The following is a 15,780-nucleotide window of genomic DNA, read 5'->3' as shown; positions in this document are numbered from 1 at the left end:
TGCTGCTGTCTAAAGAATGGATTGGAGAGGAGCAGTACTGGATGTTGGAAAACTAGTGGAGAGGCTGCAAGATTATGCTGGGGAGGGGGAGGCAGATGGTGGAAGTTCTGAGACCCATATACTAAACTAAGAACTGGAAGTGTAGAAAAGCTTTCCAGAGACTTTTGGAGGTAGGATGGACAGGACTTTGGATGTGGAGATTAAACATAAGAAGTAAAGGATGATGTGATTTTTCTAGTTTGGAAGACCATGTAGATCATAATGCCATCTAGGATATGAGGGACTAGTTAAATGGGAAATAAAGGAAGGTACGTGTTAAGTGAGACATGAGTATTTTTAACGATGAGTTCTGTAGAAATTCAGTACAGGAGGTAATGATAGTCTGATAGTCTCTGGAGGAGGTGGATGAGGTGGGACTGGGCTGGGCCTTTCAGGTAGGTAGAATTTCATGGGGCAGAGATGAACAGGTCAGAAAGGCTGGACAACACAAGGTCTCTTCTGGGGTAGTAAAGCCCCAGCGAGACTGAGGCTGAAATGTGAAGAACAGATCACCTTGTTTTCCTATTTTCAGGGTTTTCATCCAGGATGACTTCAGTAATTAGATCAGAGACGATAGAAGGTAAGTATTGTAGTAAAATTAAGGCCCTCTTGCCTTGGGTTCAGATTTCTCAGCTATACACAAATGCTTTCCTGGCTTCTGGTGGATTTGGAATCACATATTTACGTATTTGCGGAGATGCTTCCTCACTGTTTCCATGATCTGGGGCATATATTTTCTTTTTCCACCTTTTTGCTCAGATGCATGGTTGTGGTGGGTTTGATTTTGTATTTTGACTTTTTCATAACAAGTGCTAGAAGAGGAACCAGTGACAACTAAGACTCATGATCATCCACTGGAATCGGATCCCATCCCTGTGGAAGTGTGTAGCAAATCACCTGCCTCCCTGGAGATGACTCAAGGCGTTTCAGAGGAAAGAATTCACCTTGGCTCTAGCCCTAGAATAGGGGGAAGTTGTGATCTCGGCCGCCAGGAAGGACTTCAGTCCAGGTCCCTTCATTTGTCCCCCCAAGAACAGTCTCCCGATCGTCAAGACAAGAGTCAATCTTGGCGGCGAGCAAGTATGAAAGAAATGAGCCGGCGGAAGTCACTGCCTGCCTTTCATCAGGGCATCACAGGTGGGGTGCTGTGTACGTAAGACAGGAGTTCCAGCTCAGATAAGAGACAGTGAGGTATGGCAGAAAGAATGGAGGAGGAATGACTTGGCTCTGCTACTTGTTATGTGACTGAGCAAATCATGTCACCCCTGTCAACCTCAGTTTCCTCATCTGTAAGGGGGATAGTCTAAGATCCTAAGTACTAATGTCAAACACCTAGTGAGTGTTCCATATGATTGCTATTATGTTAACAGCTGCCCGTTGTAATCTCCACCATGAACAAAAATTCTAGTTTACAATTGTTCAACTCTCACCTCTGCTAGGATGAGAGGCATTAAAGATTTCTTTGTATGGCTTTCTGTTATTTCTTAAAGTAAAACAGAAGGTGGATGGGTTGCTACCTGCTTATAGGCTTTATAACTGAAAATATCTCGGAGGGAGGATGCCTGTAAAAATATCTTGGTGAAAACTAAGGTTTTAGACATGCCGTATTTGAATGTGATTTGTGTGAACTTACAATAATAATTCCATCTCAGTAAGCAATGAAGTACAAGATTTAATGTGGAAAGTCCAGCACATTTCAGGAAGAACTTACTAGTTGTGTAACCTTGAGCAGATTACTTAAGCTCCTTTGCCTTACAGGCCTTATCAGTAAATGGGATGAAATAATACCTATTTTACAGGGTTGTGTGAGAATTAAATGAATTGATATAGAACACAGTTCTTGGCATATAGTAAGTAAATAGCTCCAATGTTAAGCTATTGTGATTATTTTAAAGATATTAGCTCACTTCCAGATGGCCTGATGTGTAGAAGGAAATCTGGGTAAAAATAGCCATTTAGCATATTGCTGCCACAATTGTGCTCATGCACTTGACTCTGTAGGTGTGCCAAGAAAACAACAATTCCCTAAGATTACCCCTACCTTTATCTCTGTTCCAGGGCCTGTGGACCTAAAATTCTGTATAACAAAAAATCACTGATGTAATAAGATTGGTTATCTCCTGGTTATTCCTGGCTACTTGCCAGGTTTCTTTGGTTAGAGGCAGAAGGTATCCTGTTTTTCTATACTAACAGCAATGAGAAATAATTAGGAGGCAAAAGAACTAAAAACACAGCCAGCTGAAGCTGGAGGACAAAAATATATGTATCTCAAATTGTCAGAGCAAACTTTCTTTGCTGTGTAATAATTGATGTTTTTAGATGGACATAATTTTAAAAAAACAGTACATCTTATAGTCGTTTGAGGATTCAGTGGCATAATTATGTAAAACACCCCTCCAATTCAGGGGGACTCACCATGTGACCTTGGGCAAGTTACCTATCATCCAGCCTTTGTGCCTCAGTGTCCTCCTTTGTAAAATGGAATTGATAAGCTACTTGCCTTTGGTTTTAATGAGGTGTGCATAGCATTTAATGAAATGCCTTTTATATAGCAAGTGTTCAACAAATTACTATTAATGTCATTATTAGGTCATTATAGAGAGGCAGTATGGCTCTTAGTGGGAAAATACACATTTTTTGGTGGCAGATTTGGGATTGAATATCTGGCCTCTGGCAAGTTATCTGCCCTCTGAGCTTCAGTTTTCCCATCTGTAAAATGGAGCTCATAATTTATAAGACAGTGTATTTAAAGCACACTGCAGGAGCACTTGGCTGACTTACTCGGTAGGGCATGTGACTTTTTTTTTTATAAGATTTTATTTATTTGAAAGAGGGAGAAACAGAAACAGAGCATGAGGAGGGAGAGGCAGACCCCCCGCTGGGCAGGGAGCCCTACGTGGGGCTACATCCCAGGACCCTGAGATCCTGACCTGAGCCGAAGGCAGATGCTTAACCAACTGAGCCACCCAGGCGCCCCAAGCATGGAACTCTTGATCTCAGGGTCTCAGGGTCCTGAGTTTAAACCCCACATTGGGCATGGAGCCTACTTTAAAAAAACAAACAAAACACACTGCAGTGCCTGTCCTAAAGATGCTCTAATGTTCCCATCTCTTTTCCTTGAATGCTGAAAATAAAACATCAGAAACAAGTTAAATGATTTTTAAAGTTGCACTGTTTTTATTATTTTTGATGTTACTATTTTTTTTAAGGATTTAATTATTTATTTGAAAGAGAGAGAGAGAGCTCGCACATGAGCCGGGGCAGGGGCAGGGGCAGAGGGAGGAAACTCAAGCAGACTTCTGGCTGAGCGGGAAGCCAGTTGCAAGACTTGATCTCACAACTCTGAGATCCTGACCTGAGCCAAAATCAAGAGTTGAACACTCAACTGACTGAGCCATCTAGGCACCCATAACAGACAAGATTTTAATGTAATCCATAAAAGGTTTCTTAATAACATTTTAAAGTTAGTACATATAAATAGGTAAATTTCATTTTTTGGTGAGTCTAAAAAAATTAGATATACTCTATATAAATTCTCCTTTTAAGTAGAAAAGGCTGCCTACGCGTTCTTACCTGAAGTTAGACCCCATCAGGAGGGAGGACAATTTTCAGTTTTTTTTACTTTGCTAACTGTATTAGTATCTAGTTCCTTACATGTGGTGATATTTTATGTTAGAGCTCAGCAGATCCATCAGTGCCAACTTAACAGAAAGCAAACGGCTTGTCGCTCTCCTGCTTTCCAGTTTCCAGGTAAGAAGCTTGGAATTGAGAAATGCTTTCTTTTCTTTTTTTTTTTAAACTGTTACTGTGACAGCCCCAAAAAGAGATCAGTATTGTGTAATGTATCAGTTGAGATTAAAAGATGCTTCTGGGGCGCCTGGGTGGCTCAGTCGGTTAAGCAGCTGCCTTCGGCTCAGGTCATGATCCCAGGGTCCTGGGATCGAGTCCCGCATCGGGCTCCCTGCTCTGCGGGGAGCCTGCTTCTCCCTCTCCCTCTGCCTGCCACTCTGCCTACTTGTGTTCTCTCTCTATCTCTCTGTCAAATAAATAAATAAAATCTTTAAAAAAAAAAAATAAAAGATGCTTCTGTCTAGGTGGGATTAATTTAAAAGCCAGATTTGATCCCAGCAGCAGCTGATTTCTCTCTGGACTAGTCTCCCTACCAATCCCACTGGTGCTGGTGCTAATTGAGCACCTGACAGAGATTTCCTCAGTCTAGTATAGTTTGCCCATTGGCAGCAAATGATGGGAATTTAAAGTGGGTGAAGGTCAATATCTAAGTTAAAGCAGACATTTAAGGTCTGACTACATACCGAGCGGAAATTATATGGCTAACTGGTGATTTACATCAATTTAGATAAGTCATTTGTGTTAATTAAATGACCATGTTTCTCTGAACCAAAAATCAAAATGTATAGTCTGAGCAAAGAGATTTTTCCTGATCTACTTATTTGTTTATATGAAAAATCTTAGGCATAAAAATTAAATCATGTTTACTTTCATGTTGATTAAACATCATGAAATTATATGAACTCAGGACTGGCCTGGAAAATCTTGGTTGTACTAAAAATGCTCTCCTTTATTTAGTTCTCTGTTCAGAAACTTGAACCTTTCCTAAAGGACACTGAGGGCTTCAGTCATGAAAGTTTTAGAGCCAAAGGTAAGTTGCTAAGAATAGAGGAGCAAGTTTTGGCCTTTGGCTTTACCTTCTGTTTAGGTCAGTTGAAGCCCCACTTTCAGGACCTCCATTTTTAGGAGCTACTGCCTCACAAAACCAGCCCCCATCTATATTTTAGAGTTGTGTTTTAAAAAGTAAGAATATATGCTTATGACATTCAGAAGGTATAAAAGTGTGACATAAGCCAGCCTCCCACCCCAAGCCAGTCCAACTCCTCTCTGCAGCGGACACCACAGCCACCAGCTTCCGGTTGATTATTACAGAGATCTTACTGCATTTCCAACATTTTTACATGAATACCAAATGAACGTATACTCTGCACTGTTTTTTACCTTGTCTTTTTTTTTTTTTAAGATTTATTTACTAATTTTAGAGAGGGTGGGGGGAGGGGCAAAAGATGAGGGAGAGAAACTCAGGCAGACTCCATGCTGAGTGAGGAGCCGGATGCAGGGCTTATCTCATGACCATGAGATCATGACCTGAGTTGAAACCAAGAGTCAGACACCACGCAGGCACCCCTTGTCTTATTTGTTTGTTTGTTTGAGAGAGAGAAAGTGAGCAAGGGAGAGAGCATAAGCAGTGGTTAGAGGCAGAGGGAAGGGGAGAAGTAGACTCTCCTGCTGAGCAGGGAGCCTGATGTGGGGTTCAATCCTGGTACCCTGGGATCATGACCTGAGCCAAGGGCAGACGCTTAACTGACAGCCACCCAGGCGCCCCTTGTCTTTTTTTTTTAAACCAGTTTGTCTTGCACATTGTTCCATATTGCACATATAGAACTGTCTTGACATTTTAGTAGCCATATGACATTTCATTTTATAAATGTTCCATATATGATTTAGCCAGTTCTTTACTGGTGGGCTTTCAGGGTTGTTTCCAGTCTTTTGCTATTATAATGAATAGGGTAATGAATACCTTTTTACACAAGTCTTTTGGCACATACACAAGTAAAAATAAGATAAATTTCTAGAATTGAAATTACATAGATCAAATGAAATGTGAGAAATTACCAGATTGCCTTCCAGAAAGGTTCTATCAGTTTATTCTCCTACCAGCAATATATGCAAGTACCTATTTTTTCACACTCATAACAGTTTTGCCAAGCAGCTCAGATTTTTTACTATTTGATAGGTGATAAGAAGTATTTTTTAGCTTTAATCTGTGTTCCTTTTTTTCAAAGAGGATAAGCACTTTTTCATATTTTTTAGAGCCACTTGTCCTTCATTTTCTGTGTGTTGTTTGATTGTATCCTTTGTTCATTTTTTTTTAATCCAAAATGTGTTGATTGGGATAGTTTGCCCCTCATCTTGGTGGAGGGTGCTTTTAGCACTGCTTCTGTCTGAAGGAGTATCCTTCTGTAAGTCTTGCTTTTCCTCCTGTAGGCTGGCAAAGGACAGTGGCACAGCCAACACACAAAACTACTGTTTGTGCATGGCTAAAGGTGGTGGTGATTTTGTAGCATCCTGGGCACTTCACATCCATGAAGTAGGAGTTAGGGCTCTGCGCCAGCACTTCTTGTGTTTCCTTTTCTCTTCTGGGATGGGTGGAGGAGGTCCTTTGAGAGGGGATGTTCTTGTGGGGAGTTTGGCACCGCCGGAAAGGCTCCTTTTTCGTTTTTGAAAATTGGGATGTTGGCTTTTTTACATCAGTTTGTAGGAACTCTTTATACATTAAGGAAATTAGCTGTTCATCTGTGATATAAGTTACAAATATTCTTAGGAATCCATTTTCAACTTCCTAGGAAGTAGCTCTTTATAGTATAACTACACAATCATCCAGGGTCAGAAATATTCAGTGTTACCCACTTAAAAGACCTGGAAAATATATGAACTCAGGCTGTTGTTTATCTCGGCATTGGACCATCACCATAATTAGAGTAGATACGATAATTTTTTAACATCTGCTTTCCCCTTTGCATTTCTCACCTGAGTGCAGTTGTAGATTCTTCCAAGTCGAAGCAGAGACCTGTTTTTACCTTATGCCCATAATTCTTTATTCTCCTTTAACATTTTTCATTACGCCCCTGCCTATTGCCTGACTTCTGTAATATGTTCTTCCTTTCAGTGCCAGCAGTTGAAATTTCTTGAAAGAATGAAATGTCAGTGCACATATAACTTTTAACTAGTTTTCACCAGTCAAGTATAAAAAACACTATCATAAATGTCATAAAGAGGAGTTGTCTTCCGTTTTATCTATACCTACCCAAAGAACAAAGATAAAATCTTTCTGCATATTTATACTACTTCTTTGAATAGATGAGAGGGCCAAAATGTAACAGGGGACCCTAGAGCTGAGACCACCTTGAGTATATCTTTGTCAGCAGCTTGCTGTGGAAATTCATATTCTATTTATTTTATAACATGTACTTTTTTTCCCCCCCTCTAGCATCTTCTCTTTCTGAAGAATTGAAGCATTTTGCAGAGAGCCTGGAAAGTAATGGAACTCTACAAAAATGTTTTGAAGATTCAAAAGGGTATGTGCAGTTCCCCTTCTGTCCTAAATTATAATTGAATTAAGACTTTTCATTATAATTAGTTGCTTATTCACTCAACAAACATTTATCCAGCATCTTCTACACACCAGGCTCTTCTAGATGCTGGATATAAAATGATAAATAAGTCAAGCAAGGTCTTTCTTTTTTTTTTTTTTTTAAAGATTTTATTTATTTGACAGAGACACAGCGAGAGAGGGAACACAAGCAGGGTCAGAGGGAGAGGGAAAACAGGCTTCCCGCGGATCAGGGGGCCTGATGCGGGGCTCAATCCCAGGACCCTGGGATCATGACCTGAGCCGAAGGCAGATGCTTAACGACTGAGCCACCCAGGCGCCCCCCAAGCAAGGTCTTTCTTATGTATTTTAACAGGAGAGACAATCAAATACGTAGAAAATAAGGATTTCAGGTAGTGATTATCTAAGAAGTCAGTAACTAGGATAGTGACTTGAGGGGGGTGTACACAACTTTAGTTAGTGTATAGAGAAGACCTGTTAAGACCTGAGTGGTGGGAAGGAACCAGCCATGGAAAGATGAGAGGAAAAGCATTGTTCAGATATTTGCTAGCAAGGCAAGTTGGTGATAAACTTATGTTCTTCAGCTGTTGGTAAGCAAGAATATTAGGAGAAGTTTTTAAATCCCAGCCCCAAACTGGTAGTTCCTCTGTAGGGGCAGGGTCTAACCCTCTAGCTTCTGCCTTGCAACAAATCATGTCACTTGGGCCTACCTCATAAAACTTTTTAAAAGTTTTTACTTCACAAAGGTTTACTTTCCCACAGATTGTTAGAATTAACATTGCTGGGGCGCCTGGGTGGCTCAGTCGTTAAGCGTCTGCCTTCGGCTCAGGTCATGATCCCAGGGTCCTGGGATCGAGCCCCACATTGGCCTCCCTGCTCAGCAGGAATTCTGCTTCTCCCTCTCCCACTACCCCCTGCTTGTGTTCCTTCTCTCGCTGTGTCTCTGTCAAATAAATAAATAAAATCTTAAAAAAAAAAAGAATTAATATTACTATCCAGGAAATGAAAAATATGTTGGCTCAGCATAGTATCTCTTTTAATGCAGTGTATTTAAGCCACCAGCTGCTGCATCTCAGCCACAGGTGATAGAGGCTGTGTGTCACAGGCCTTGGTGGAGAAACATGAAGGTGGCACAGCTAACTTGTCTTTGCCAGGTAGAGTACCAAGTACATCTGCAGAATTTTGGCATTTTGAGTGCTTCTTTTCCATCAGGATTAGTCACCCAACTGAGCTAAGCCATTGGTGTAAATAAACATAATTCCTGTCCACTGATAACATCATTTTGAGTGGGAAGAAGAGATGTCACATACAAAAGTATTGTTGGGCCTTAAAAGGTGACTCAAAAGAGAAGAGACACAAAAACAATGTGAACAAGGGGCACCTGGGCAGCTCAGTCGGTTGAGCGTCTGACTCTTGGATTCTGCTCAGGTCCTGATCTCATGGCTAATGAGATCAAGCCCCGAGTCAGGCTCCATGCTTAGCGAGAGTCTGCTTGGATATTCTCTCCTTCTGTCCCTTCCTCCATTCATGCTTTCTCTCTCTCTCTCTCTCTCAAATAAATAAATAAATCTTTAAAAAAAAATGATGTGAACAAGAGTTTGGAGGTGGAAAGCTCCAGATGTTTGAGGGTCGGGCTGAATGAGATTATATGGGGCAGAATAGGTGAAAGGAAACAATTGGAATCAAAGTTAATGAGCTGGTTGGAGCCAAAACAGCCTAAAGTGCCAGGTTGAAGAGTTTTGACTTTTATTCTGAATGCAGTCGAGAGTTGCAGAGTTTTAGGCAAGGAAAACAAAATTAAGGAATATTTTAGGGAAGGGTAATCTGGCTATAGGTGAATTGGAATTGATGAGAGAAATAGAAAATAAAGAGACCACTGAGGAAATTGTTATCTAGTGCCAAAGTGAGATAGAGTTCAAGAATAAATATTTGTTGAAAGATGAATTCTGAATATCTTATACTGCCATTAAAATTTTGTAAGGCATCCTATTAAAAGCAAGTGCTTTTGAAAGATTTATATTGATCTTACAGTCTTATCTGTATTCCAGAAAAGAATCAGATTTGTCTCTGGAAACATCAGTGGCTGAAATGAAGGAATACATAACAAAGTAAGTGAAAATGAGTGATCCTTTGTTGGAAAATCTAAATTCATCTGGGGAAAATAACTAGGTCTGGAAAAAATTAATAGTAAACATTCCATTCAGAGTCTCAGTACTAGTGTGTCAACACTGGAATTTAGAAAGCTGCTTATTGGGATCTTGTGGGCTTTACTGATGGCCAGTTTCATAGAATGGAGTCTGGGGAATCAGGATGTTAATTTGATTTTAAGAACTCATGTTTGATTTGATTAAATTCATATCCTCTGAATCAGTCGGGCTTTCTGATCCTTTAATGACCTTTTTTTCACATCTTAGAACCAGAGTAGACACCTGATGTACTTATTGTTGCCCTGAGTGATTCAGAATGAGATGATCAAAAAGTAACTGATTATTTTTTTTCCTGATTCTATAGATTTTCTTTAGAACGTCAGTCTTGGGATCAGCTCTTGCAGTACTACCAGAAGGAGGCTGAAGAGATCATATCCAGGTTAGCTCCATGACTGGAAATAGGAAGCTATCCTTTTACCTTGTGGAATTTGATTTGAATTGATTTCAGTTCTGTTAGCACAAATTGAAAGATGAATCCTTTCTCATAGGCCAATCAACTCATCAAAGCTCTATAAAATGTGTATTAGCACTCTAGGACTATAAATGGAGAGTTGGGGGAAAGGGAGGGAGAGTGGGTGTCACTATTTTCAGTCAAAGAACAGAATTGCTTCAGTTCTGTGTCCTTGGCTGCTGTTCCACATCCGGGGGGAGACGGGCCCATCTCTGCCCTGTACCAGGGCACCCGGGCTTGGGCCAAAATCTTGGTCAGGGCACGTCAGTTTGCACGTGGCCTTCAAGCTGCAGGTATGGGAGAGAACCCTGGCCAGGTCCTTCGTGGAGATGCAAAAACATGGAAGGGGGTGATGAAAGAAGGTGTATAGGAGAGAGAGGATCTTTGGGTCCTAAAGGCATAAAAAGTGGGAAAGTGCTAGACTTTGATTTAGTTGGCCATCTAAGCCAGTGATTTTAAGCTTTTTTTTCCCCAACGGTATCTCAGCTAGAAACCCGAATATAAAATGTTAGCTAAAACCCTAACTGCAGAAGTGGCCTCTTTGTAAGGAGGTGCTTTCAGGAACATGGTTTGAAAACTTCGGCAGTCCAGGCACTGATGGTTACCAGTTACTTTATTTGCCCCTTACACGTTCTGTTTATGAAGATAGGTAAGGTGTAAGAACAAAGTTTCAGAATAAGAACTTTTGATGTGGCATAGCTTATTGGTTAAGAGAAATGCTTCTGGAAGCAGAATGTCTCTGTTACAATACTAATTACTCCTTCATTTTGTGACCTTGGGCAAGCTACTTAATCTCTAAGCTTGAAGTTCCTCTTGAAAACGGGGGTAATATTAGTACCTACCTCATTGGGTTGTTGTAAGTGTAAAATGAGGTGAAATGGAACGTGTTCAGCAGGGTCTGGCAGTCAGGAAATTTTGGGAGTGGTTGTTGTTAAAGAGTCCTCAGTTTTCATGAACTCTCCATCATATTCAGTTATTTCAGATAATTGAAGTGGCCCAGCATTTTTTGGAAAAGATCATAGATAGGGATTTCAGGAAAGCAAGCTTTGGCTTTACCATACCCCACCTATAGTCCTTTTTGTAAATGGACCTTACTGTTAGGTGGAGTCAACTGATCTGAAGGTTCTAGCATTTCCTGGAGCCCAGTGGTATAAATATATTAACACTAGAATAATCATTTCAGACCCCCTTGTTAATAAGAAAGCCTACGCCTACAGTAGAGTGGAAGAATATTCGTTCAGGTTAATAAAGCCTTATTGGCGACTTTTTTCCCTAGGTTGTCTTACATATCTTCCCCAAGAAAATGATTATAGAAATTCCTTGAGGGGGGCGCCTGGGTGGCTCAGTTGGTTAAGCGACTGCCTTCGGCTCAGGTCATGATCCTGGAGTCCCGGGATCGAGTCCCACATCGGGCTCCCTGCTCAGCAGGGGGTCTGCTTCTCCCTCTGCCCTCTTCCCTCTTCCCTCTCGTGCTCTCTGTCTCTCATTCTCTCTCTCTCAAATAAATAAATAAAATCTTAAAAAAAAAAAAAAAAGAGAAATTCCTTGAGGGGCGCCTGGATGGCTCAGTCTGTTAAGCGTCTGCCTTTGGCTCAGGTCATGATCTCAGGGTCCCAGGATTGAGCCCTGCATCAGGGTCCCTGCTCAGTGGGGATTCTGCTTTTCCCTCTCCCCTCTACTTGTGCTCTCTCTCTCAAATAAATAAATAATTAAAAACTCTTTAAAAAAACTTCCTTGAACGCTCTTTTGTTCTTTTTTTTTTTTCCTTCCAGAGGATCAGCTGAAACCAAAGTTACTGAAGTTGAAGTGGAACCTGCAACATATCTTGGATCTTCCCAGAGTGAAGTCCTTAATACAAAGCCTGACTACCAGAAGATATTGCAGAACCAAAACAAAGTCTTTGATTATATGGAGTTGGTGGTGAGTTGGCTCATATTAATTTGGTTATTTAGCTTTGCTATGTTGTCATCCTTGGAAATTCAGAGACCTGGAGAATATGTGTAATGAGATAACTATCAGCTCTACCTTGGGGAAACATGGAGAGACAATAAAAAAAATACGTGGTGATAAAAGCTAATAAAGCAAGGTAAAGGAGAGAGTGGACAGGAAGGGTGGCAGGTTGCTGTATAGAGCAGTTGTTGATGGTCCTTCTAAGCTGCTTTTTTTTTTTTGAAAGATTTTATTTATTCATTTGACAGAGAAAGAGCACAAGCAAGGGGAGCTGCAGGCAGAGGGAGAGGGAGAAGCAGGCTCCCTGCTGAGCAGGGAGCCCAACACAGGGTTCGATCCCTGGGATCAAGTCCCACATCGGGCTCCCTGCTGAGGAGGGAGTCTGCTTCTCCCTCTGACCCTCCTCCCTCTCCTGCTCTCTGTCTCTCATTCTCTCTCTCTCAAATAAATAAATAAAATCTAAAAAAAAAAAAAAAAAGAAATGAGGCAATGAGCCCTGAGGACATTTGGGAGAATGGTATTGTATCACTCCAAGTATCGACAGAAAGTAGATGCACTTGATACAGGTTAATTGAAGGAGTGATATATAAAGTGTGGGTATTGAGGAAACCACAAGGATTAGTGCAGTAACCTGGGGCTTAGAGGCAGCTGAACTCTTACTGTCCCTAGGCCTGAAGGGCGGAGGGGAGGAACAGTCACTGTGGTACCAGAGGAAGAAAGTTATATAGTGGGCCATGACCTTCAGTTGAGAGACAAAACTAACTCAAGACGACCCTTCCAGCAAGCCTGCATAAAAATATCCTGACTTCATTCACCTCCCTCCCACTTGGGCTCCCTCTTGGCTAAACCTGCCCAGACACCAGAGGACATGGAATCCTGTCTGAGGTTATGCTTGGCAGCCTCCCAGGGCATAGAGCAACATGGAGAAGTGCAGAGTGTGAATCTGGAGGAGCAAACAAAGTGTGTGGCACAAGCTTTCCAGGTTGAAAAGACAGCAAAGCAAAGCTGAGCAGGAGCTTGCCTTCCTTTTTTGAGGAACATCAAAGAAGCCACGGATGGGGCGCCTGGGTGGCTCAGTCGTTAAGCGTCTGCCTTTGGCTCGGGTCATGATCCCAGGGTCCTGGGATCGAGCTCCACATCGGGCTCCCTGCTCCATGGGAAGCCTGCTTCTCCCTCTCCCACTCCCCCTCCCACTCCCCCTGCTTGTGTTCCCTCTCTGGCTGTGTCTCTCTCTGTCAAATAAATAAATGAAATCTTAAAAAAAAAAAAGAAGCCCTGGACCCTTATAGCTCACAGCTGTTTTTCATGTGCAGATGGACGAACTGCAAGGGTCTGTGAGGCAGCTGCATGCTTTTATGGATGAAAGTACCCAGTGTCTCCAGAAGGTGTCAGTACAGCTCGGTGAGTGTGTGTCTTCAGGGGACTAGAGCTTGCACTATTTTATATATGATAGCCCTTCAGATACAAACTGCCCTTCAGAGCATATGGTCTCAGAAAATAAGGCCTGTGTAGATGATTTCTTTTTCTCCCCTCACCATAATTATTATGCTGTGGGTACTCAAAGTTGATGGGAAATTTCTAGATGTGAATTCACAGGAACATAGTAGATTGGAAAATTAAATCCCCACAAACCGTGTTGTTTTAGTAAATCCAAGCTTTTAAATACCCATTGCCGTTTTCCTCTTCATTCTTCAAGAATCCACTAAGTGACACTGACATTACTTCCCTGTTGCTTTTCCTTGGCCTCCTCCAGCCCTAAATTATTTGCTATATATACCTTCATTTTCTCATTACATAGTATGGTTGTGGTTGCAGCAGGCTTTCCTGCCGGACTGCCATCTCCTTGAGGACAGAGACTCTTATTTGTCATTGTAATGCCCTTCAGTGTCTGGCACAGTTGTCCATACAAGAAGTTTTCAATAAATGTTATTTTGAATTCACTTGAAATTTACTTTTGTCTTTCCTTTGCAGGGAAGAGAAGCACACAACAATTAGATCCCTCTCCAGCTCGAAAACTGCTCAAGCTTCAGCTACAGAACCCACCTACCACACACTGCTCTAAGTCTTGTCAGTGACTTCATGTAGCTTTCCTGCAAAAGGTGCTCCAGAGGAGAGAAATGGGAAGAGTGCCCCAGCACATGGCAACTGCGTGGCAGTCTGAGCTGGTGATAGCTGCCCTGTTGCCTTTGAGGATAACGGGCTGAATGTAGGGCCCTGCGGTTTTTTTTTTTTTTCTAAAAGTGACAGAATTTATGCATCTGAAAGAGTGTAGTATAGATGCTTTTTCTAAGAATGTGCAAAATGCTTGCAACTTTTGTGGAATGACCTTGAGAACTAGTAGCCCATGCTTTTAAATATCCTTCATGGTCAGTAATCTTCATCTTGTGAAGATGTTTTTTAGGTTTTGAAAAAATCCAAAGTCATTCAGGACCAAATCCAGGAAAACATTTTAGGGGTCAAGTTGGGTTCTGGTAGTAAAGGAATGGGACTAATTTTCTAGTGTGGCCCTGAAGGTGATTTTTGGTAGAGGAGTTGTGAGCGTTGTTTGCATCATATGGATAAACGTGTATCACTTTACACGATGTCCAGATTGAAGGAAATACCACTCATTCTCTGTCCTGTTTACAGTGTGCTTTAGGTTTTAATATTGAGTTGACATCCTAACTCCTGGATTCATGGCAGGAGGGGGCTAAGTACTGTTTTTCATTGTTCTCTGTTTTTAATAATTTGCATTATAAAATTGCACATTATTAAAGCTTTCTTTTGTCTTTGTGTATACACTGAGCATATAAAAAATTTTTTTAAGATTTTTTTTTTTTTTTTTTTTTATTTATTTGAGAGAGAGAATGAGAGAGAGAGCATGAGAGGGGGGAGGGTCAGAGGGAGAAGCAGACTCCCCGCTGAGCAGGGAGCCCGATGCGGGACTCGATCCCGGGACTCCAGGATCATGACCTGAGCCGAAGGTAGTCGCTTAACCAACTGAGCCACCCAGGCGCCCTAAAAAATTTTTTTAAGGCAGTGGGGGCTTAGCAGAAAATAGGATTCCTTGCCAAGATGCTGAAGTGAACAATAGTGTGGAAATATGCCTCAGCATTAATTACCAGGAAAACACCAACTAATTTATTGTTAATGTTTCTTATTCTCTGATCCTCCTAATAGGATAAAGCCTACTTCATTTAAATACCCAGTCATAATCTTAAGTCTTAAACCTTGGCCTAAGTACCAATTAGGGAAAGGTGGTATCTCCTTCCTTTGACCTACATTCCTTTTTTTTTTTTTTAAGAGATTTTATTTATTTATTTGCCAGAGGGAGAAGCAGGCTTCTTGCTAAGCAGGGAGCCCCACACAAAGCTTGATCCCAGGACCCCACGATCATGACCTGAGCCAAAGGCAGATGCTTTACTGACTGAGCCACCCAGGGACCCCCCCCCCACATTCCTTTTTCTTTCATGTATTTACAGAGCCCCTGCTATATGCCAGGCATAGTTCTAAGAAATGGGGAGAGAGCGAAGAACAAAAACAGACGTGGGAGTTGCTCATAGTATCTGGAACTTAGTAGGCATGTGACCTATGTGTTAAAAGCCCAAGTGCCACTTGGACCGAGAAAAAGTTATTTAACTTCTTATCTGTAAGATTGGGAGAAAGAACGTATATCACAGGGCTGCTATAAGTCAGATTAAAAAGTATAAATTTAGAACAGTGGTATCAGTGTGCTGGAGGGGCAAAAGCTTGAACAACTGAGCGGATTAGTAGAGCGGCTAATGAGATGAGAAAGCTAGTAGTTCAATTTGAGATACCAAATGGAGAAGTCAGCTAGACCATTGGATATAGACGTGGAAAACTGGGTAGAGACATTTGGACTGGAGATGAAATTTGGAAGTAACTGATATGTAGCTATTGAAGCCTTGAGAATGGATAATACTGTCAAAGCTAGAGCAAGAGGGAAACTT

The 15,780-nt window shown here is 41.4% G+C and overlaps 2 protein-coding genes across 4 annotated transcripts; one reads left to right on the top strand and one right to left on the bottom strand.

The window, feature by feature from the left end:
- Positions 1-585: 585 nt before the first annotated feature.
- Positions 586-14,042, top strand: DSN1 (DSN1 component of MIS12 kinetochore complex). 3 transcript variants are annotated; one of them, XM_044918581.1, is made up of 10 exons: positions 586-619; positions 856-1,176; positions 3,716-3,789; positions 4,627-4,699; positions 7,100-7,187; positions 9,271-9,330; positions 9,734-9,808; positions 11,653-11,800; positions 13,144-13,231; positions 13,802-14,042. In XM_044918581.1, the coding sequence occupies exons 1-10, from the start codon at positions 586-588 to the stop codon at positions 13,903-13,905; spliced, it is 1,065 nt and encodes a 354-aa protein (XP_044774516.1). In that variant the 3' UTR covers positions 13,906-14,042. The 3 variants fall into 3 exon arrangements, with proteins under 3 accessions (XP_044774516.1, XP_021544641.1, XP_044774517.1); XM_021688966.1 differs by having other exon boundaries at positions 850-1,176; XM_044918582.1 differs by lacking the exon at positions 856-1,176.
- LOC110579611 (40S ribosomal protein S27-like) lies at positions 6,038-6,577 on the bottom strand. Its single transcript, XM_021689281.1, is given in 4 exon segments — positions 6,038-6,225; positions 6,228-6,251; positions 6,254-6,286; positions 6,529-6,577. Coding segments are annotated over 4 exon segments (294 nt in total).
- Positions 14,043-15,780: the final 1,738 nt, after the last annotated feature.

The sequence above is a fragment of the Neomonachus schauinslandi genome, chromosome 10, assembly GCF_002201575.2.
Source record: "Neomonachus schauinslandi chromosome 10, ASM220157v2, whole genome shotgun sequence".
Lineage (NCBI taxonomy): Eukaryota > Metazoa > Chordata > Mammalia > Carnivora > Phocidae > Neomonachus > Neomonachus schauinslandi.
Note: the sequence above shows the minus strand (reverse complement) of the source record. Positions and strands in the feature narration are given on the sequence as shown.